Source organism: Echiichthys vipera (genome assembly GCF_963691815.1).
Source record: "Echiichthys vipera genome assembly, chromosome: 16".
In the NCBI taxonomy this organism is placed as follows: Eukaryota; Metazoa; Chordata; class Actinopteri; order Perciformes; family Trachinidae; genus Echiichthys; species Echiichthys vipera.
This window is the reverse complement of record NC_139841.1, coordinates 23,426,484-23,450,684: the sequence shown is the minus strand read 5'-3', so window position 1 is coordinate 23,450,684 and position 24,201 is coordinate 23,426,484. Positions and strand designations below refer to the sequence as shown.

The window sequence follows — 24,201 nt, the reverse complement described above, 5'->3', positions numbered from 1 at the left end:
ACATCTACGTATATCATCACATTGCTTTTGCAGCAATATGCTTCGAGCCTTTTGCAGTATGGTTCCTCTCCTCTGTATCATTCCTGAAGATTGCGAGCTACATTTCAGTATTGGTATCCCATGTGATCAGTGTTAAATAACGCAGTAGTGTTATCAATTTTTCTAATTTTCCTCTGTTGACAGCAAAACGACTCCCTACTGTACATAAAGATGCTTTAATACCGTCGATTACATATTAAACTTTGTGTTATGTCACACGGAACTGTATTTCCTATCAAACCCTAGCCTGCAAAAATGATACCTCAGTAATTTGCCTATTATCATAATTACACATAATTATCCTCTTGTGCACGAGCAGACTTATGCAGGGCAGGTTTAGCATTTAAACCACCTTATTTAATTTACATTGAACACATATCTGGCATATAGGTGTTGAACCCCGCTAAACATATATTTTTATTCCCTTTGTTATTCCATACTATTAACATATGATCATCTTCTTCCTTCTACCAAACCCCAGCCAACAAACACTGACTAGTTAACCACAAAACTAGTCAGTTTTCATCCTCTGGTGACCAATATTTACTCTGCCATTGTATGTTGTATATGCTTTCACTAAAGGCAACGAACGACTTGTAAAATTTTAATTTATCTTGATGCCTTTGTGTGTCCTCCATATGCTGGAGAAATGGTCTAAACAAGCGTTTGTACACCTGTTCACATTGGTGTGTTACCTTCATGGGTCTAGTCTGGGAGTAGTAGTGCTAGCAGTTCAAGTGTAAAATCAGTTTAATCTATTTAATACAACTCCAGATACTTTCTCATCTAATTCCAAGGAATTTTTCTATTTCAATCAAGTTTCTATGTTTGCCAAAAAAAAACATTGCACTGCAACTAATCTCTTAAAATCATGGACTAATTAAAAACGCAAAGCAAAGACAGAGAGAGCGACAGAATTAACACCTCGTTGCCGGAAAGAGCCGAGGAAAAGAAGGACTCCAATTTAAGTGAGGAATTTTTTTTCCAAAGTTCTAATTAATGAGTAATATACTAAATAATGACAGATGAAGGAACAGAGACGCTGCGAGATGAGGACTATTTTCTTGTGTTTGCCTCTTTGCCTAAGCCACAGCTGTGTTTGTCAGATTACAGATGGTTTCAATGCACTTTGGGAGTCTTGGTGTTCCTCCCTGTGACCTCTGTGTCTTCCGCTCTTGAGGTGTACAGTGCAGGAAGGGCACAGCTGGATGTGAACATATCAGATTGCATTGCTGTGCAAGCTGCGACACAATGTCAACACCACGCAGCTCGCTGTCTTTATAATAACCAGTGTTGCAAACTGTGGTTTGGAATTGGGACACTCGCACTTATTAGTGCTGATTGCTGCATACAGTCTCGTCCCACCTACTGCGTATCTACCTTGTTGGGTTGCACTGCTCTCCTCAGATTCTCCATCCATTTGTCTCTCTCGGCGGATGAACGGCAGGAAAAGCATTTACTTCCTGTGGAGGTGGTGACCTACCGCACAGAGAGAGAAGGAAAATAAATGCTTTAATGATCAAACACCATGCATCACAATGGCAGAGAATAAGTAGAACAGAATGTTTTTTTGCTAAACTTAGTTCTCAAATCCCACTTTGTCTCCTACGGAAAAGAAGCTTATCAACAAGGCACCAATACACAATAGTGGATCTGAGAATACTGAGGATGACTTGGCAGTGTTGCGGAGTGACTGAATGGTTTGAATGGAGAGAGATGGCTGCTTGGCATGCTGGATGATGACTGGATAATTAAAAAATGCTCAGTGGGGCGGAAGGAGGACGACGAGAGCAGAAAAGAGTGGTAAAAAAAAGAAACAGAATGACGTAATGAGCAGGGTAATAAAGATTAGAGGAGGATTCGGGTCTCTACGGTAGAGGATTGAAATTATTCAGTAATTTCTCTCACCCCGAGGCTCCTAGCGGCTCCCTAGCTACAGCTGCATGTATGCATATATGCATTTGCGCACATGTGACTCAGGACTAATTAGAGGCAATTTGTTGTAAATGACTGCAGTCCGCTGATGAGCACAACAATACATCAGTTTTCCCACAGCCAGTGATTGAAACAAATTATCGTGGTACTTCCATTTATTTTCTACACCTAGAGAAATTTAACCACAGTCCCTTTTTTAATACAGGAATGCTGTTTGTATATGAATTGTAATTGGCCATCAATTCAGATACTAACATCTTATCAAGAGTTGCAATGGAGATGTGAAGGGAGAAGGAGCAGCTGGATCCAAAAGTATTGTTCCTAACTGTTAGATTAAATTTTCTTTTGATGATTGTAATGGGTATTTTTCACTATTTTCGAACATTTGTCAAATCAAACGAGAAAATAATCTTTGCAGCCCTAGTTGTTATGGAGAAAGACACTCAGAGACGCAAAATCCGAATTGCAACAAACTCAGAATGGTTTGTTGTTGAAACTGGGAACAAAAAACACCAACTGACCCAAAAAGCAAGCTGATTAAAACTGCTGAATGTTTTATCGGGCTTCTACAGAGAATAATCTTTAGCTTCTGCTGGGCTTTTGCAGCACACGAAAAATAACTTAACAGTGGCAGCAGAACAAGCTGTAAACACCTTCTAAAGGTGTTGCAATTAATGTGTTGGCAAACAGTTGCCTATTTACACATGCAGTAATCTCTACAAACAGATTATGTATAGGAATGTAGCATATGTAGGCAACAGGACAAGATTTGAGATATGGTCTCGTTTCTGTTTGTAGTATCATGTTTGAGCAGGCTTTGGTTGCACGCAGGTAAACAGTCTGTGTGGTGAGCAAATGCAGCAGAATGCCTCCGCCTGAATGTAATGAAGGAACCCATTGGCTACTTTCTGATGACAAGTTAGCTATTCATTAGCTTTTTTATTACTATTAATCTGCATTCGTATGCAGATATGTGTTCATAGAGACGTTGTATTTCAACTCCAACTCCGTTCTTGTGTCTCAGGCTACTAATCTGACCATAAACAATAACTGCGTATCAGGAGAAACAGTCTTGGCCCAGATATCCACGGTACGGTTGGACGATATGGCCAAAATCTTCTATTTCTGGTCGCGGTAAAATGTAATTATTTTTAGGCTGTGTTTTCAGTATTACACATGATAGTCATTTGACTGATTGTAGAATAATAATGTTGATCATCGCAACTTTAAGCATGGGGATTGATTTTTTTTTTCTACCAAGATGCAATGTGGGTACAGCTTGAACAATCTGACTTTTGCTCAAAGAACCATAAATTTCCTCTGTAGAGTAGTCGCTTGGGCGAAACGTTGGTATGGTAGTTAGCGCTGACGGAGGATTCGAAGGGTTCAGAGAGTTCCCGGTTCGAATCCCGGCTGGGGCCCTTCTATGTGGAGTTGGTCTCCCTGGTCTGCGTGGGTTTTCTCCGGCTTCCTCCCACAGTCCAAAGACATGCAGTTGTTAGGTTAATTGATGACTCTAAATTGCCTGTAGGTGTGAGTGTGAATGGTTGTCTGTCTCTGTTCGTCTCTATGTGCCCTGGGATAGACTGGCGTCCTGTCCAGGATGTACCCCGCCTCATGCCCGATGTCAGCTGGGATCGGCTCCAGCCCCCCCGCGACCCCGATAGCGACAAGCGGTTGAAGATGGATGGATGGATGGCCAGCAGTTGCTTAATTTTTTACTAATGATTTGGAAATGCTCCAAATACCACTGGCGGTGTGTGGAGGCTTAAATGAAGCTGGGCAAGTTGAGCGAATCTTCTGTAGTAAGCATGCGTTTATGTACTGTGCATGTGTTTCTGTGTCTGAGCCCCCTCACCTCAAAGCAGTAGTCCTGCCCGAGGATGCTGCTGTGAACAGGCTTGATGACAACCTCGTCCTCCATACTTAGGTCCAGGGCTTCCACAGCGCTACTGGGGCTGAGCAATGACTCATGGGAGCGAGACTCCTTCAGCCTTGGCATCAGATGAGATCTAAGAGTGACAAAGGAGAGAGAGGAAGAGAACTGAGTCACCCTGTAAAGTCTGAGGAGAGGAAGTGAGAGAGAGGAAGCATATGTACTGCTCATATTTGCGAGCGTTCATGGGGAGTGTGAAGGAGGAGAGTGAGAGGATGACGGAGAGAGGATGCTCCGCTTGACTCAAAGTCCTCGCCGTGACCAGCTTGCACACGAAATCAACACATGTTCACGCACACACTTCTAAGCTCACTTGCTAAATGGATGCTTTGTGACTTCTCATTAACAACTCGAAACATCAATGGATGAATGAAAAAAGCATGAAAGATCTAAGTCAAGCTGTGCTGCAAACTGATGCAGTGGAACCACTCTAAAAAGGCAGCAATTCATATAATTGATTATCATTAATGGTCAAGCTTTGACAGTTTTCCATGATGCGATAATGCTTCACAGTGAAAACTGCTTGCTATCTGTTTTGTGGAGCTTTATTGAACTCATTCACAACAACAACCCTGTCAACTCTTCTGCATTGCACTGTGACAGGAGCTTAGAATGCACTTTAGAAACTGTGCAGTATTCTCACAACCTTGAAGCCTTATTCGTGGCCATTTCCGACCCAGAGAAGATTAGGGGACAAACTAAAGTGCTTTCAACAGTTTGCTGTGTTTGATGCTGCCCTACTTTTGGTGTTTTTAGAAGAGTAAGTGAATTGCTGTCATGAAAGTGCAAATGTGTGTCTCCATGCAGTGTATATTTGCCAGGGATCCACATTATTGAGCTTGATATTAAGAACTAACATTTACCTCGTCTTACATTTAATAGTAGCCAGTTGCATTGAAGTACAGTATGTTGAAGTTATCTCCCATGGCATTAAGTGAAGTAAAAGCAATTCTTGCCTTTAGGAATGAGATTCAAGAACTGGTTCCACTTGAGAAACGGTAACACATTGGAATCGGAGTCTGAGGTTATCGGTTTCTTTTATGAGTACCTGCTTGTTTTTCTGACAGTTGCACATTGCAAAACAATGACATCAAACTCATGTTGCTGGAAACTTGCAACAAGACGGAGTCATGGCGGAGAGAAAGAAAAAGTCCTTAGCGCTGCTATACACAACAACAACAACAACAACAACAACAGCACAGCGTATATTGTCTGTAAAAGAATCCTTTCAAGTAATTGTGGAAACACCAGCAATATACTGGAACATCTTTCTTCACAACATAGGCTTCAACTGCAGGAATGCCATGTATTTGTCACTCGCAGGAGTAAGGGTAAATATCATGTTATAATAACATCAGCGCCACGCAGGCAGGCTTAGAATTTTTTATTCTGTGACTAAGAAAACCTAAACGAAAACAAATACATGGTAATGCCATTGGTATAAATAAAATCTTATCACTCCCCATCCTTAGTTGTCTTTAGTTACATATAGCCATTAGTGCTCTTGCGTTTCTATTAACCAATAATCTTACTTTTGTTCCAGCCAGCCTCACAGTTCCTAGAGGATGAAGAGCTAAATATGCTTGGGCAGCGACAGGCGAGCTACACAAACATTAGCCCCTGACACTGGCAGGACGAGGAAGACAGAGGGTCAATTGCTCGTGTAATGAGTGAGAACATTCTGTTAATAGTGCCCTCTATGGACGGCTTACGCACTAATCCCATGTATGCGAGCAGGCCTCTGTGTGTGTGTACTGTACATCTCTTCTGTGGACAAAAAAAGAGAGCATTCCAGGGAAAAGGCAGAAGCCATAATGACAGATTAGCAATCGCATGCAGCCTTTTGTACAGTCAACAAGCTTTGTTGTCAAAATCCACTGTCCAATGTGAAGTGGATAAGGATCTGGATCCTCTCTCACACACACAGAGGCACATTTCATCCTCTGAAATAAAAGAAAATACACGTGCAAACACGTCAAGAATAGCTTTGCATATGAGAATCCAGTCTTAGGAGCCTCTAGCCTTTTCCAAAGCACAGCTGCAGAGGAAGTGTGTTTGCACCTAGCTCTGCTTTGTGATTGGCTGACTGGGTACTGGGCAGAACAGAGAGCGAGTCAAGTAAGAGGAAAGGAGGGGAAAACAGGGGTTTTCTAGTGGGATGTGCTGTTAAGAGACAGGAAGCGATGGAAACTTAATGTACACAGTCCCAAAACCCGCATAATGATGCTTCTGTGACTCACAAACACACTGACTGAAAAAACTGAAAGGGAAAAAACTGGCAATGCTACAAACACTGTCAAACATTTTAATTAACTGCCAGCATAAACATTTCTCATATTTACAGTAATAGGAAGCATGTGAATATTCTTCCTGTGAAAATGGACTGCAACAAGCAGCCGGTGTAGTTCGCAAAAAAGCAAGATCGTTTGCATGTTGTGCGGAGAAATTGCAGCAGAGAGAGGAATGCATCTTCAAAAGAGGAATATATTTTATTCTGCTATTACGGTTTTCATTTTCTCTCTGCATATCACATTAGCACTTTTGTGTCAGTTGAAATGGTGGGAGACTCTGAAAGCATGAAGTGATGAATAATAATGCTGCCTGTCATCTGAGGCACTGAATTAAATTGTACTGTAACGTGTAATTTACAGCCTATTGTGGGCCACTCTGTAATAATGACAATGAAAGACTGTCTGAAGCGTGAAATCTGCTCATAACTTCTATATCACCCGGTTTGACACCGGCTTTTTTTCATGTCAGCCTCTGCAAATAACAGCTGGTATTAAAAAGCAGGGTTTTCTGTTCTCCTCTCCTCTCTGGTTCCCTTCCCCCAACATCGGTTATTCTCTGCAAACGTCCTTTATTTGTCCTTGATAATCCTGTATTCCTATCCTATCCCGTCTTTCTCTCAGTCAGTGTTTACCTGAGGTGTGGGTGGGTGAGGGGGGTATAGTTTATGTTGGGAGGATTCTTTCAGACTCTCGTACGCGTCTTTCCATCCCACTCTATTCTTCTTTCAGGGTTCTGTTTATCTTTCTCACTGTGTTTAGCTGTCTCCTACTCCCTTGGCCGCCAATCTTTCTATCCCTCTTGGTCTCTTCTTTTCTTCTTTCTAGATGAAAATTGTTATGTTTCTATTCAAACTGTTGGACAAGTTTTAAAGGAATTTGTGAAACTTGTGCATTTGAGTTGAAAGGATTACAATACATTCTTTTGGGCTTGATCCGGGGCCCCATAAATATTTCAGATACGTAGGAGCCTTGAGTATCTCCTACATACAGACATAACTATATAAAGGCCTGTGGTAAGCTACATAATTGAAAAGTTCAAGCCATAAAGAACCTTGTCGGATTTACAGTAGACGGAGCAAAGAACAGTGTTCATACTAGGGCTGGGCAAAAAAAAAAAGCATTAAAAGAAAAAACAATAATTTCTGGCATCATATTAGGCTAGATGATCTAACCATGTCATGCTAGCTTGTTGGGAAGGGGGCTGGATAACACTTGAAAATTTGTGACTTCAAGATATCTAAATGAAAATGTCACTCAGTGCTCAGTGTCTATAGTCAGCAGAGTTGCACTTTATTGTGTACTATTGACTATTATTGTTAGTTCATGTTACATAAAAAGTACATTCATGTGACTGCTTCGGGGTTGACTTATTAATGTAAACATTAGTATTGTTTATAATGCACCAGGTTAGATGGTTCACGTAAAATTTACAGCATTAGCAAAATCGGACAGATATGGAATCAGGACCTGGTGAATCAGAATCAAATTGATTTGGGACACCCAGCCGAAGGACATGGTCATTAATCAAAATCAACATGTATTGCACTATGTATTGTATTATAGCCTTCGTATGGTGATATGTATTGTATCTTGAGGTTGTAGGAAACACCCAAGCCCTGGTTCATACGGTATCTGCGCTACACTGTTTCTAGATGAAAGTTGTTATATTTCTATTCAAATTGTTGGACAAGTTTTAAAGGAATTTGTGAAACAGGTGCATTTGAGTTGAAAGGATTACATAAGCAAGTGCCAGAAGCTCTGCACATGATGGCAGCTCATTGCTGGTTCTCACCTAAATGGCATTTGTGATCCACATGTACCCTGTGTTGTTTTAATAGTGATACATTGGGGGAGTTACATGATTCTAGACTCAAACCAGGGACGCTGCAAGAACCAGTGAGTGGCAGAATGGCGTGGTAGGCTTTCATGCATACATTTAGAAAAAAAAAACCAAAACAATTACTTTAAGTTTGAAATGAGAAGGGATAACTAGTGAAATAGCCTCGATAACACCCGCTATGTATTGCAACACTTTCTTTTTTCTGGTGCATCAATCTGTATTGCTGAATTACCCGTTTCATTTACTTTAGTATCATTTGAACATAGCTGGCTGGTGCTGTAGACCGATGTAGATGTACTATTCAGGAATTTATGCCACTGCATCATTTCCATTCCTATCAGCACAGTCTGACATCTGGACGCACTGTGCCCTGCTAGGGTTCAATAGAAACTCAGTTAAGTGTAAGTACAGGGGAGAGCACAGTAATGGATTCTGAGTGTCTAGGCTGCACCCAGTGTGCATTGTCTCTGCATCCTGTAAAAAGAGTTCATCTGATAGCCTGTCTGGGATCTGATATAGTCTGAAAACCTTGGACCCATACAGGCGTGAGAGCACTTAGACTTCTAACACACTAACTTGGGCTGAGCTGGCTATACCACAAGGGACTATATTTGTACTGATAGCGCAAGATAGGCTGAATTAATGTACTGAAACTCCAAATAACAGTGCTTTCAAAGTCTTTATCCTACTGGGCTCCTAAAAGAGTATACATTGTTTCACTACAATTACATGTACAACAACAACAACAGCACATTCGAGTGCATGTGAAGTCAATCTTAGGAAATAATACCCTTTTGGTCTTATACTTCCACTCACCTTACTGTAATAACCAACATGCAAAATTACCCCCATGACCAAAGCTAAAGCTTCTGATAACCTAAAACAACAAATACTTTTCCCAAGAGAGGCCCCCACAATGTTAGCATTAAGCGGCGTGATGTGAAGTCTTCTCACTAACAGTGATTTCTATGGGTACTGCCCTGCACAGAGTTTACACAGCATTCTGTTTTGCAGTTAGACCGGCATTTACAACAATCAATAAGCTTTCCACTTGCAGACTGGCACAGCAATTACTTGCTAATAAGGCTCTCTGTCAAACGAACACGAGACCTGCATGCATATCAACAAGTAGATCCAAAGCAAAGGCATACAACGTCATCTAGCTCTTGTTCCTACGGAGGTTAGAGGATCTGAAGTGTCAGATAAATAAGTGTTGTGTACAACCCGACTAAACGAGTAGAGAAACGGAAGCAGATGCTTCCACAAAGAGCATGAGGGCTCACTGAATGGTTGGTGTTTGAAAATGATGTGAACCATTAGGCCTAGTTTGTGCGTTTTGTGTATTATTTACTATAAATATAAATGTGATACTTTGTACAGAAATATTAAATAAGTCACACGGATACGGACACATAAAGTAACTGATGATGCTTGGCAACCTGTGAAACCAGATGAGATGGTCTGATTAGAACTGTAGCACAGCGGTTGGACAAGTGGTTTGTAATTGTGGTGAGGTTGCAATACACAGAGTTTCCATCATATTTATATCCCCGTAGAGTCTCCAGATTCATTAACTGCTCCTCACAGCTGGCTTGGCTTGTAGATGGCGGCTGGAACCAAAATGCTCTACCCAGCCAAAAACACCTACCACTCTGCGAGCACCTGCGCCCTGAACTCAAACATCCAAGCGGAAAACATCACAGTTAACAACACGTGCTGCACACACACAAACACACACAATTGCACAGTAATTGTCCAAGCTTGATTACCAAACAAATGCACTGCAGAGACAGGCAACCAGACAAATAAGCCATTATTCATGCTTCAAGCCTAGCAAAATAAAGTGTCCATTATTCCCCTGATTTGGAGCAGAGTCAGTGGAAAAAAAGTGTATTCTGCAGTGTCTGTCACACTGCACAACACTACTTTGTCACAGGTCTGATCGCTCATTTGATGTGATGTGGTAAGTCTCTCTGCTTGGCGGAAATAATGAGGCACTATCAGCCTCGAGTTAAACTCTTACCACCCCGTCAGTGTCAGAATATTTTGCTGATTCATGTCTATATTTTGCACATCATTCGGCAGTACAATGGCATTTGTGTTTTTGTTAAACCCGTGAAAATGTATGCTTTTTTGTGCATCGACCATCTGTCGACTGTCATCTGCACTGGAATGAACAGTTGGGTGATGGGTAGCAGGAGAATATAGAAAACAAAACAAACATCTGGTCCGCAGTGAGAGATAGAAAGAAGAAGAGGCGAGGGAAAGAGACGAGGGGGATCCAGTCGGATGCTGCTGGTGCAGAACGCCGAATGTGAGCTGAACCGCTGACATGTGGCTACATGCCTCGGAGCCCAAACACCAATCAGGGAGGCGAGAAGATCTAGTCAACAGAACAGCAGAGCAAACCTCATTGTCCAAATCAGACACACTGCAGAGAAAAAATGCTCTCTGGAGATGATGACAGTTTGAGGTTATGAGTCAAGTGAGCAAATCCCACCATAATTCCCATAAAGGAAAATTTGCACACGTCACATTTAGACATTCTCAGACAAAAAGCCCCTTTCTGCTCATCCATCCTTGACTTCCATGAGTCCTGACTGGCTGCATCGTACGGCCATGAAAGCGATAACAATAACAGCGAAACAGGAAAACACAAAAATGTGCATTTAAACAGATGGGAAACATAGATGAGTGGGCACAGTCAAGTCCATGTTGGTCTATATCCAGTACATTAGAGCTTTGCAGAACCTGTGCTGGTTGACAGCGTCTGCTCTTTATGCTCTTACAGTGCCGGCGGTCTAATGCACACAAGACAAAAGAGAGATTATGCTGGGAAGAGGGGAGGGAGAGACATTGCCTGAGGCATCGCTGCCCCAAACAAGAGGGAATAAAAACTGAAGCCATGGTGTGACCACTTTTGTGATGAAACATAAAAAACAGTTAGGTTAGGCTATAGATCGGAGTGCACATTAGCTGAAAGTATAGGAGGACAAACACGGCCTTTCATTTACAGGCAGCAAGGAAGCTTTTAAAGGCAAGAATGAGACACATGCAAACACTCGCACAAGCCTTTTCACTTAACACACACACACACGCGCACGCGCAGGCACACACACACACACACACACACACACACACACACACTCACACACACACACTCACACACACACACACTCACACACCGAGTAAAGGAGGAAGTTAGTCTTAGCTTTTAGTATCTTCTAAATGATGAAATGTTAAATTGTTGTATTTTTGTTCTGCTTAATTGCTTTGGAAAAGTTAACTCTTCTTTTCCGTGCCAATACAGCCCCTGGATTGAATTGAATGACCTGCTTCTCCAGGAGTCTGTTTTAGGAATCTGACAGGATGTCGGACTCAGAACACTGGGAGACACACTGCATTGTAGATCCAGAGCAATATATCGATCAGCCGATATTGATGTTGGTTGTGGCCACAGATGTGTTCTCCCATATGTGCTTATATGAGAACTTTTTTTACAAAACATAAAAAGTCGAAAATTATGCTTGGGCTGATTAGAAATGGTGTCGTATAGCTTCTTTTTTTTCTTTTAATTATAATTATATACATTTCTTATTTCTCAGTGTTCATTCCTGTAATTGGTTCTATAATGTATAATAATGTTAAATATTAAATTGAATAAAGTTATTTGTTTGAGAAAGGAATACCTTTGCAGAGTCATGTGGGTCCACATATTAAAGGTTTATTTTCTTTCCAGCTGGAAAATTCACTACAACCATATTGGTGATCAGTGAATTTCCCCCCTCTAAAATCCGTATCCCATATCGGGTGGGTCCTACTACAATGTGGGAAAGGCTGGCTGGTAACTGAGATCAGGTGGTTGGAGAACAACTGTTTGGCTCAGTGGCAGCATTGGCTCTCCCGACTGTAACACACACACACACACATGCACAGCTTGATTACAGTGAGAGCGTGGAGTTCCTGCTAGGCTAGGAGGTAATTCAGTGTAACATCTGCTAGGACACTCACTGCAGGAGACCAACACGGAGCAGTGAAGAGCTGCTCTGGAGAGGGGAGGCCGACTAGAGTCTGACTCTGAGGTCATGCGCTGAGTGAAAGAGAGCAGAACAGCTGGCAGCCAATACAACCATTGGACAGAGGAGATCACGCTACAGCTGCAAAACACAACATGCTAATTACCTGTGATAATCTGTTTATTTTATTTTTTTAACATTTGGGAGGATTTCATGAGAGTATACATTTGTGCCAAGCCTTCCAGGATATGACACACACTCACACTCATCCTATTTCTTTTTCCAGTAGGGCATTAAGAGCCAAGAAAAGGTCATTAGAGCACATTATGTAGCTTCTACAGTACAATAGACTTTGCTACGTTGAAAGGAATGTTTATGTGTGGGTGTCTGTCCACAGCTCTATTCACAGTAATTACATCAGGGAGGTTAGGCGATCCAAGTAGGACAGCCAAAACATTGCAAAGACAGAGAATGCATAATGAGGTCAAAGGTTGCACTAATGAGTAACTCCTTAAGCAGCAGCTATGGTCACAGGCCAAAGGTCAAATGTCATTCTTATGACTAATAGCGTTCCGGGAACTCACAAATGTGAAATGATCGGTGTATTGATTTAAACAATGCACTTTATGGGACATGTATGGATAGAAAAACCATCATGATTGATTACAGCTGTACTAGAATACACACAACTAGTCTTTTGTCTTATGGCCAAGTGGAAAGCACCATCTCATGACTTTGTGTGCCTGGTCTAGTGGGAGTAGTCATCCACGCACAGTCACACACATGTGGTATCCCCCGAGCAGTACCAACACTCACATACACAGAGAAAGACGCTACGGGAAATGAAGCAGATGAGTAAATATGATTGTGACTGATTATTTTCACCCTCACCAACAGGAAAAATGGACATACTTTGCCAGTGCTTAGACAAGGCACAAAGCGGAAAAAAACTAATGCTATGAATAACTTGAGGGCAAGGAATTGATTATTTCGTAAGCACTTCAAATGAAATGAACTAAAATCAATACAATGCATTCCTCTATTGATTTTTGCTTTTTACAACATTTATGCTGTATTATTTATCATTAAAATATGTTCCACAAAATGCATTTCAAGATGCCCAGGAGCAAAATTAATGCTCAACAATATTTGGAAATGGTCATAAGTGACTGTGAATTAGGGCTGGGCAAAAAAAGGAGCTTTTTAATAAATATAATGGAAATAACTTGAAAAGGCCTGATTTTGTATACACCTGTGTGTAGTAAATCCTTGACAAATGAAAAGTTCTGAGTGTTTTCTTATCTTATTAAGAGCGACATACACAGTTTCAACAGGGAAATTATAGAGGAAAAATTCCTTCACTTTTCCAGTTGCACACTAACTAAAATACAGAGAAATCAGAAGACAATAGTTGGATTTAACTACACTGTGGTATTCCCAAGTAGATTTTTTTGTTACAGGCAAACAAGAGTTGAACACTAGAGCTGAATGCATGAAGAAAAACCTGCACACGGCTGTTGGACACTACCCACACTTTATTTTAACCAACATTTGAGTCCCAAATGGACCTTTACACATTTTTATACACTGTAATTATGCAAAGGGAACTCTGAGCTGAAGTATTCTGGGTAGTGGAGCTTAAAGGTTGGAGAGGCTTGGGACTCGAATGGTACCAGGTGGAGTCCAGTTTCTTAACTGCATAGTGGTAATGTAAAATGTGATGTAAAAAACGCCATTATTAAATAACATTCCCTCACAATATTTTACATCAGATTTTCAGAGATATTTGAGTTAGCATGTGCTTGTTATCAATTTAGACGATGTAATTGTGCATCATGATATCTCGATATATTATTTCATCACAATACGATTCCTTTGAAAGATGATGAATCATCATCTACGTATATCATAATACCAGCGCTACTGTACAAAATGTAAAGTGTCTTTGAATGGGTTCATTTCTTCAAGTATTCAAATGAATCAGCTCTGAATGAACCAGACACCTGATGTTCGGAAATAAGTGCTGGATGATGGCTGGTTCCTGTTTGTATTAATTAAAGGCACTTTTAAAAACCAGCCAAAAAATAACCTTGACAGGGCAGGAATGATTCATTATTTCAAACCTGAGAAAAACTTTTTTTTCAACTTTTGCATTTGTAATTTAAATGACCTATTACCACAATTTTCCACTCGGCACACTCATTAATTCTGCACTAAAATGCAACAGCAGAGAGGAGAGTGGGGCAGTGGGTAAGACGGACACTAAGATAATATAGTTATCGCTGTAAGACCGGAGACAGTGAAAACACTGACCTAATTGAGCAAATGTCTGCCCAATTAAGTGACTTATCCTCCGGCTCCGGGCCATCCAGAGATCCTTAATGTTAAACCCTAAAGGGCAGCGAGATGCCAGAGTGGTCTGAAAGACTGTTCCCCAACATTAGAAGCTGACTTTAGCAGAGAAGAGAATATATATTCGGATGATATCCTGACACGAATCTATTAAGTATTACACTATAAAATGCCATTATTACCATTATTACCACAATATGATGGTATTGTTTTCCCCTTTTGTGCGTCGGTGTGTGTAATCGAAAATGTGGAGACACTTACTGTAGCGGCGACTAACACAGAGGCTATTTTGAGGGTTGTGCCAGGTTTTTATATGTCGGTCTGTGATAGATTTTGTCAGATTTGTCACTGTAATGTTACAGATGTGCAGAGATCCAAATGAAGGTCAAGTTCGAAGATTCAAGGGGGCCATTGCTACCATGCTCCCCGCCCCTTTAGGTCCCTGTTGCGGACACACATAAAAAAAATACATGTTTTGCCCTCTCAGTTTAACATTTCCCATTAGTCATTCCTCATTGGCCTTTATTGATTTGTCATCAAACTGCATCAACTGTGGCAATATAGGTATGCTTTAATCAAGCTCCCCAGGCACAATAATAGACTATTACAGTAGGGGCAAGACTGTCACATAACAGTGGTAATGACTCAGCCGTGAGAATACTTAAGGCACAGCAAGGTCATGGAAATGGTGCGTGCATCTGTGCTCACATGCTAAAGCGATGTATTCATGTAGTGTATGTTAGTATGGCAAGACAGACCGAACCACATTAAAAAATGCATGATTGTCATTCTATTCTTCAGCACGAACTGAGGAAAACATAAATGAGTTATAAGCAAGACAGCTTTTTTTCTTTTGAACAATTACATAACTGTTAAGTGCTCGGGGAACCGATAACACCATGTGCAAAGGAGTAGAGAACAGGAAGTGTGCTTTTCACTTATTGACCTGAATATTCAAACGCCCCTGTGGCATTGGACAAAAAAACAGGCAAACAGTCAAGTTCACAAGGAGAAAAAGAGGGCAGAGACTTTCTTCCCACACAACATGGCGAAACTATGATGGGAAAAAACAACAACGACATCTTGCCTATGACCTATGCAAACATTACTTTATATCCGTTTTTATAGTTGCATCCTTATTAATATCAGTTTGGGACAAATCAAGCAGCTTTAGCAAATATTTGACGTTAAATTGTGAAGCGTACTGTCAATGCAGAGATCCTATTTGCATTCTGAAGCCAAGATCTGCCTCTGGCACTGAATACTTTTCATGTTCAAGTCTAAACGTGTCCTCCTATTTTTCTCAGCACCTTTCCTATTCAGATACACTGCATTTTTTAGCTTTTTTAATTACCTATGCTGACCTTTCTTTAAATTCAGTATTCAAACAGAAAGCATTTTATGGCATTTTGTAGCAGAACAAGTAGTGAGATGAAGCCACAATGTACAGCCTTGAGTGAACCGTGGGTGGATGCAGCAACAGAGGTTTCCAAAAACCACAGCGTTTGCAGCTGTGCCGTAATCATCCACAGCAACAATGTATAAAGTTTTTAAACTTACGATCTACTGAATATGTGAAACATGGTCCAGCAGATCCTCTCCAAGCATGATCCCCAAAACGTACAAATCCACTTTGTCGCATTCCTCACTAGTGGCTGGTCTCAGTGTTTTCCGGACTATTTTTGTGTCTCTGGGAACGTGGCTGGAGATTCTGCCCTCTGAGTTACACCACACTGCTCCCAAAGGATGTCTGTTGCTAGTAACACACCCCTCTCCATAGCCCATTTAAAAAGACAGTGCTCCTATTTAGCACAAGCCTGCCCATATCCCAGTGTAACATTATATTGTGTTGAAGTGCTGGATGACATATCCTCATGACATGGACATATGAAGGTAAGATTTGTGGTGCTTCCAATATAATACAGATCCAATTTATGGTATAACTGTACTCATTTAAAAAGATACAATAATGTGAAGCTGATTAATTATCCTACAGAAGGACAGAATAAAAAAACGAGTGCTAGAGTTGCATTTATAGCAACTTTGTTGTACTTTTTGATAGGTCATTTTTCTGATCTCTTTTGACAATTCTGTTCTTTCATCAGTTATTTTTTATGTGCTTATAGTTTTAATCTGAAATTGAAACACCGCCAAAATAAATGCTCACTATGCATCTAAGGTACCGTAAAGGACAGTGCTGACTCCCACTGTCTCTGTTCTTAATAGAAGGACAACAACAAATTAAACCCAAAAAGGGGTGCAAGGGGAAAAAGAGAAAAGAGCTGACAGCCTGTTATGAAGTTATTTAGGTGCTACAGCCTGAGAAACAGAGCAAAATCTATATTTTTTCGAGCTGATGTCAGACTCTAGGATACGCAGTTCTTCTGTCATCATCAGATCTGTCTCCCCTGCTTTTTCTCACTCTGACATAGACCCCGAGTTGGCAGCCAGGAAGTCCGTCTGCCTCCTCCTTCCACCATGTTTCCCTGTAGCAGGAAACAAAGGCTCAGCCCTCAGCACCACACTCTGTGGGAAAATGTTGGGTCCTTGGCCGGAGAGATAGACTCCAGGAAAAGGGAGAAAAAGAAAAAAGGCACACAAAAAAGGAAACTGGGAGCAAGAGAGAGAAGTGAGAAAATGAGGCCAGCCAGGTTTAAGGAGGAGACACACTGCCAGATGTATTTTATGCTTGTTTTCACATATCTGGAGACCCAGTGAGGGAAGACTGATGTCGCAGCTAAGACATGCTGTCAAGAGACGATTCGAATCAAACTGATGTTTGAGCTCCAAAAAAATTTAAAAAAGCCAAAGCCACAGAAACGACAGTCATTTCTTGTGCAATAATTACAACACTTCCAGTTTGGCATAGATTGGCCTCATTACTTTCTAAATGACACGACAATATTTCGGCTCAATCATTCAACGGAAATAACATAGACGTCACAGTGTAAAAAGACTAATGTGAAACTCTACAGCAGCCAGTTAGAGCTGTCCACCTCAACAATGGACTTCATTGTGAACTATGCAGTGCAAAGGTCTTTACACCCCATTAAGGATGGAACAGTTCTCCAGCTCCAAAACAATTTAAGTATCATTTGGGGAGGTGAAACTGTGGGAGGTTTAATGTACTCGTTCTCCCCAATGCAATGGATTATTATTGCTTGCTCTTATCACAAGTAAACAGACCTGCATGCCTAGCTGTTCTGGAGAAAGGCTGGGTAAAGGTTAACTACAAAGCCAAGGCAAAGCCTGGAGACTAAACACTCAGGGGGATTTCCTCATTCCTCTGGGTACATGATAATATCAAACCTCATAGGGTTGTCTGGAGTGTGTCTGCTTCCAAATATAATGTGGGACAGGGCAAGGCTATTCTATCTATGGACGTTTGTTTGTAATCACTGTAGCAGGAGAGGAATGCAGAAAGCTCTCAACATCTTCCTTATTCATGAGAAAAAGCCTTTTGAACAATAGGATTCTGTATTGAGTGTGGCTGGAAGCATTTACATTTTGCATGTGTATATGTGCATTAGTGTGTGTATTGTATGTATTAGTGCACACACACACACACACACACACACACACACACACACAAAATGTATTATAGTCGGTGTGTTTTTGTAGAAAAACTCATGTCAAATTGTGCCAAGGAGTGTGTGGGAGTGTACGCGTAAGGTTATGAGCCTAGTGTACAGCAGCAGACAGCAACAGGACAAGGTCATGACTAACTGTCTGTCTGAAGGCAGCCCCTGGGAGGCCTCGCCACTGAGAAGTTATTCCCCTGCTAACCGCTAACCTGTTTAGTGGAGCACCACCTGTCTGCACAGACGTAAAGAGAGGGAGGGAAGCAGAGAATATAGAAGATACATGCAATTCCAGGCAAGCCTCCACAAGTCTGCATCGCAGAGAAGTGGGTGGAGGATGGAGAGAGGGTGAGACATGTTGGACAAGAGGAAAGCAGAGGGAGAATAAGATGAAAAGACTAGACGAGACAGAGAGAAGAGCAAATCGAACTTGCATCAACATTGATCCAGTGACTCAAGTAAAGAAAATCTGAATATTATTGCAACAAGGAGCAACACAAACTTTTAAAAGTGGTTGTCAGGCTGGAAAATAAGCTAAATAACACACACCTGACACATAATGGAACTATGGGATGTCCCCAAAGTCTATAATAGCTATTTTAGTTAGTTTGGTAAAAGGGTTAGGGTTTTAGGGCTTTTTAGTAAAAGTGTGGTGGCCCCCCGGTACAAACTGCACTACAGGTGGATGTGTAGCTTGACTCAGAAAATTTAGTGTATTCACATGGGTACCTGGCCTTAATTCTGTATATTCATGATTGTGCTGTTCATTTCACTCTGCTGAATTGTGTGTTTTCTTTTACCGTTGCTACAAGAAATAAAGCTTTAAGAGTTATTTAATGTTTTGGGGGATCTAAAGAATATTGGCCCATCTGACCCATGCAGTTATATGTAAGCCCAATACACAAAAACACATTTACAAATGTCCCTTTTGTGTTTTAATTTAGGTCCATCTGGTTATTTTTCAGTAGAAACTATGTTCACATTTGTTTGTCATTGTTGACAGGTTATTCGAACTTTTCACCCTACAGTCAAACAAGTTAATTTGCTGCGTCAGTGTCTTTGAAACAGATGCTTGTGCACATGTGAGTAAACGAACGTGTCTGGTTCCGGTTCTGACTGTAACAGCAAAAATCAAATATCAAAATATTTATTATGGGATGCACGTTTTGCTGTTTGCTTTCGCCACTGATGGCAACAACAGTCCAAAAATAGGATACCAATTTCTCAAAATGGCTGCCTGAGGCAACCTGGCAACCACTGTCGAGCCCTGAGGAGGACAGCAAGAACAAGAATAATAACTGTTAATGCAGCTACACTGAACCCGGGGTGTTCAACTTTACTACAATCTGAAAGGTTATCTCGTCCATGTAGCAACTGAGCAATATGATGATATATACAGAGTTTGGTAACTGTCTATATGATGATATATACCGTGTTGGTCAACCATTTATCCCTTTAATATGTCTATATGATGATATATACTGAGTCTATCAACTCTATCTCTTTAAATTGTGAGGTTATATTGGGTAATTGTTGGCAATGTTGCAACCTAATCCAATGGCAGCAGCTCTCTGTCTAGAAGTAGGTGCAGGAAGAGAAGCGAGGGGAAATGTTTAGCAATAGAAGCATTAGATATCCTTCCCTCCACCCCTTCATTCATCCCTCTACACCCTCCCCTCCATTTCACTCGATTTTTGTAAAGCAGCTTACTGTAGAGAGGCAGGCACACAAAAAACAGAGATGGGGCAGTGACATCAGCTCTTTTGTGTGTTTGTTAATGTAAACGACACACATATAGACATGAGATAAAGAGTACTGTTGGAGAGCCGGAGGACAGAAAAAGACCTGTAGGACTGATGCTTGAGAGCTCTCCTCTCACGTTGTTCCCATTTGCGAGTTCCTTTGCGGTAGGAAAGATGGCGGCGCGTTCAGACGCAGCGGCTGAGTGCTCTCCCTTTCTGTGTTTTGTTTATTATTTCTGCACTTCACGGGATTGTTCTGTAAATTTCGTTGTATAGGTATAATGACAATGAAGACAATTCTATTCTATTGACTCTGCACTACGTACTTCAGGGCATCGAGAGAGTGAAGGAGTGATTCAATTATTGACTATGCCCAATGCAGCCCCATCATGAGCATATGCTCCGCTTTCATCCTCTCCCAGGCAGAGTTGAGGAGATTCAGAATAATGTTACTGAATGTCTTGAGCCTACCTCAAACCTCCTTTATTCACAATATCAATTTGGATTGAAATCCTTAATTCAAACCTCTAATTTGTCGACGCGCATCACACATTCAAAAGCTCTAAACTTATTGAATACAAGCCATTGGAAATCAAGACAAGGCCAGTCTTTCTCCCTTCCTTTCATGTACTAAATCCTGTTCAGGTGAATCAATTTGACTAAAATAAGGCTTCAAGCTACAGTGCATTGAATGTCCATAATTGACTATACATCTCTGGATCCTTTATTCTCAAGTTCATTCAGATAAGAGCATAATGTGTTAGAATAGCTGACACCAGTTCCAACCTTCTCCTCCTCAAAAATAAATAAAAGTTTTAATACAAAGCAAAAGCGTAAAGCAGCCTCTGAAACGTAACTTTTACTGTTGCAAACATGGAACTTTGGGAGCATAGAAAAACAGCAACCATGGATACTGTTTATACACATCGTTGCTTTCATGTGAATATCATGCATCTAAAAAATTGTAACACTTTTTCAGATAATCCAAATGTCTTTTAATGCTTTAAGTTTAAAGACAGGAGCATTTTCTCAATCCATTAAAGCCGAGGCTCAGACAACAGCACTTTTAAAACCCTAACTGATTTTCAAATCAGGGTTGCATCACACAGATATGGAGAAACATCACAGATGTTTTTCTATATAATCTAAAACACACACGCACAACAAGATTTCAAAAATAATGGCACGACACACACTACAGGATATTAAGATTACCGAGGCAGAGGGAGCAATGCACTACTTCTTGTGATCTCATGGGGAAGTAAAGAAAATGGAGACTGACATGGAGTGATAACTTGCTGTAATAAAGCTTTGCATAAAAAGCAAAAACAAAAGCAGAAGGCTTATAGAGTCTGTATGAAACTAGATGTCATCATGGGGTGTGAATTCATCAGCGAGAACTGGAGGTAAGACTTATTATCTGTCAGTAGTATGCTAACTAACGTTAGCCTCAAGGGCTAGATTCCGTTGCTGCTCCTGGGCTATGGTTAGGTCTCTCTCACTGGCTATTGTGAAAGTACTGATGTAAACATAATCATCCATTTTTTAAACTCCTAAAAAATCAAATTATCGGGCTGTGAGGGGTTTGGGAGTTTTAAGAGGGGATCTGTAAACTCCTCACAACACCAGATAATCTGGGCTGAACAATCACATTTCATGACTTCCAGAGGGGTGAATCAGGGATAAATTGTTCCAAAACTCCTGCAGTCCGGCTTAATGAACACACGGTGAAATCAAATAAAAAAATCACTTTGGAGATACATGCTTTTCTGAGCAGCAACAATACATTAAAAATGGCAAAACACTTATATTACATAACCAAGCAACCAAGCAACCTATATGGTTTATTGAACAAACATTTATGCTCGTTTGGATATCCACATTTGTGTGGTGAGGATTTAGTGTCCATCCCCCTCTGTAAGCTGCCAGTGGTTCAGACCTATTGACCCCCCACCCCAAATTGAGTGGCCCATGGGTGTGGCACTGACCTAGTACTCCTCCCTGTGCCTCCCTGTGTCTGGTCAAATGCTCTGCTCCACTTCCCCAGCTCTCAGTAAATCAATGGACATCACAGAGATGATCAATGACAGAGTAATTACACAGAACACTCAGAGCATGAAGTAGCGGAACTATACTATACAAGCTCTGTGTTGATCTATGAAGAAATTAAATAATCAAATATAAATAAAATAAACTCAGAATATTGGAACATTTACAATAGCAGACTGTCAGCTCTCTTATGCTTCGATTTAATTTCAGTCATCTTATTTGCTTCCTCACACCGCCATATCTCCATCTCACATTCGCTCTAACCCTCTCCCTCTTTTTGGTCCAACTGCATGTTTAAGGCTGTGAAAATGACTAAGAGCTCTATTTCTTGACCTGCCATCCCTTGTCTAGGTTTCTGGTTAGCAATCTCTGACTAAAATAGGATTGGAACATACTAAAACACACGTTCAAAACATATGCATATCTGAATAAAGAGTATGTGCACATACATTAATCTGTGCAGAAACATTTGCTCATGCATGCAAATAGATACAGTTCCCCGCCTGGATGGGGGAGGAAAAGAATGGGAATCACACTGTTTCTGCATACAAATACAGACGGACACAAAGGCTTGTAGCATAATATGCAGAAGTCTCGGTTTTGTTCTGGAGGGCTCAACAGCAGGCAACAGTCAAGAGGACCACCAGCTGAGCTCTCACACTGAAACTGCATACTGCAGTAAACAAGCCACAAAGCCATCAAACTATCATTTATGTGTTTACTAAACCAACGGTGGCTTTCTCTCCGAGGAAAATAAATGTTTGGTTGAATGCTGTTCCTCCGGCAGAAACTGTTAAACTCAACTCTTCTTCCATAATTTGGCAGGCAGGTTTGGACTGTGAACAGTTACTGACTGCCTCAGTGTTTTCTCTATCCCCTTAATCAGACAAATTAAAAAGGAATAACTCAACTTAATTATACTTGATGTTAGGTTGCTGACTAATTTCATGCATGTTAGTAGCGTGCATAGTGCATTTTACGCCCAAATGCAAAACTGTGCACGGTGCAAAAGATGAACTGCGGATGTTTGTGGAGAAATCGAATTATCGCCAGGAAACACATTTAAATAATCCATAATCATTTAATACCGTCTTGTAAGATTACTTTCAATCTTATGCAGGAATGCAAACTCCCTGAGGCCTGGACAAATTGCTAAATAACCACCCAAATTGGCCTTTTCCACTCATTTTTTTCCTCTCTTGTGCAGGCGTTACAGTGCATCTGCAACAAAATGAGCTGTTGCTCTCCTAAACTCTATCCCTGGGACACGCAATTCTCTTTCTTTAAACGGCTAATTTCCTCCCACATACGACTTGGACTGAGAACGCCAGTCAAAATAGGCCGGCTGACCTCACAGCGTGGCCCAGTCATCTGATTTGTGTTAGCTGGCTGCCCTCCGTCACACAGGCCAGCTTTGTGTCATGTTGCTACATTTGGGTTATGGTCACCACTCATGATCAAAACCCTATCACTGCATTATCTTATCACTGGTGTTGCATATATCGCACAAAAGATATGCACCGCTCTGAATGAAAGCCCTCTGGGAGTTAAAAGCAATTACATAATAATGAGTGAGTAACCTGAATGTACGCAGGATGTAGTAGAGTGTGTGTGTGTGTGTGTGTGTGTGTGTGTGTGTGTGCGTGCTCAGGGGGAGCAGCCTCCTTTGCATTGTCACTGATAGAGAGAAGCAAAGAAGGAGGAGGACGGCACAGCTGGACAGCACACAGAGGCAGAGGAGCGTAAACAGTCTCAATGAAGCATCCTCTGGTCCACATTTCTATTTGTGGCCACGGATCGCATAATACATATAAACCTACCGCATGAACTCAAGCGAACCAACACACAGAAGGACAGAGTGACATGTGAAAAGCAGGGAAACACTCACCAGGCATTGTCAGAATTCCACAGAACAATCAAAGGCAGGCGGAGAGGGAAACTGAGGTCGAGCCAGAACGAGATGAGAAAAAAAAAAGAGGAAGAGAGAGGCAGGGATGGATGAGGGCAGAGGCGATTTCAAAGCTCCATTTTTTTCCTCCTGTGCTTGCCTCTTCGCTTCCTTACTTGTGGTTCTCTTCCTGACTCCTTCCCTCTTTCCTCCTGCTGCTGCTTTAAGACAAGGGGTGGAGAATGAGCGCTACAATGCTCTCCCTCTCTTGCTGCTCCCTCTCCTCCTTTCGTTCTCCCACCCTCTCTTGCTCACCCTGTGCAGAGCATGCCCTACTTCCTGTGTTGTCTCTGAAATGGGACACGCTCTCTTCTCTCTGTTTTCTTTCATTCGGCATGAATGAATTTAAGGGTGGCCCGACACTTGACTCCGGTTTGGGAATGATGAAGATTGGTCCCCTTTTCTCCTCTGCTGTCTCTCCCCCTCTTACTTACTCACGCTAAACCCACTCCCTTTCACTGTCAGTGATTGA

The 24,201-nt window shown here is 41.3% G+C and overlaps 1 protein-coding gene across 7 annotated transcripts in view; it reads right to left on the bottom strand.

Annotated features, from left to right (window-relative positions):
• Positions 1–24,201, bottom strand: part of LOC310958690 (disabled homolog 2-interacting protein-like) — a 132,349-nt gene that overhangs the window by 35,086 nt on the left and 73,062 nt on the right. For 6 of the 7 annotated variants that reach the window (XM_083929739.1, XM_083929741.1, XM_083929742.1 and 3 more), the window contains exons 4-5: positions 3,833–3,986; positions 1,420–1,518 (exon numbers count right to left, since the gene is read on the bottom strand). In XM_083929739.1, the coding sequence (XP_083785865.1) occupies positions 1,420–1,518; positions 3,833–3,986 (253 nt within the window). Of the gene's footprint in view, positions 1–1,419; positions 1,519–3,832; positions 3,987–15,969; positions 16,070–24,201 lie in introns of those variants that run through there. The other variant, XM_083929743.1, reaches the window with a different exon arrangement.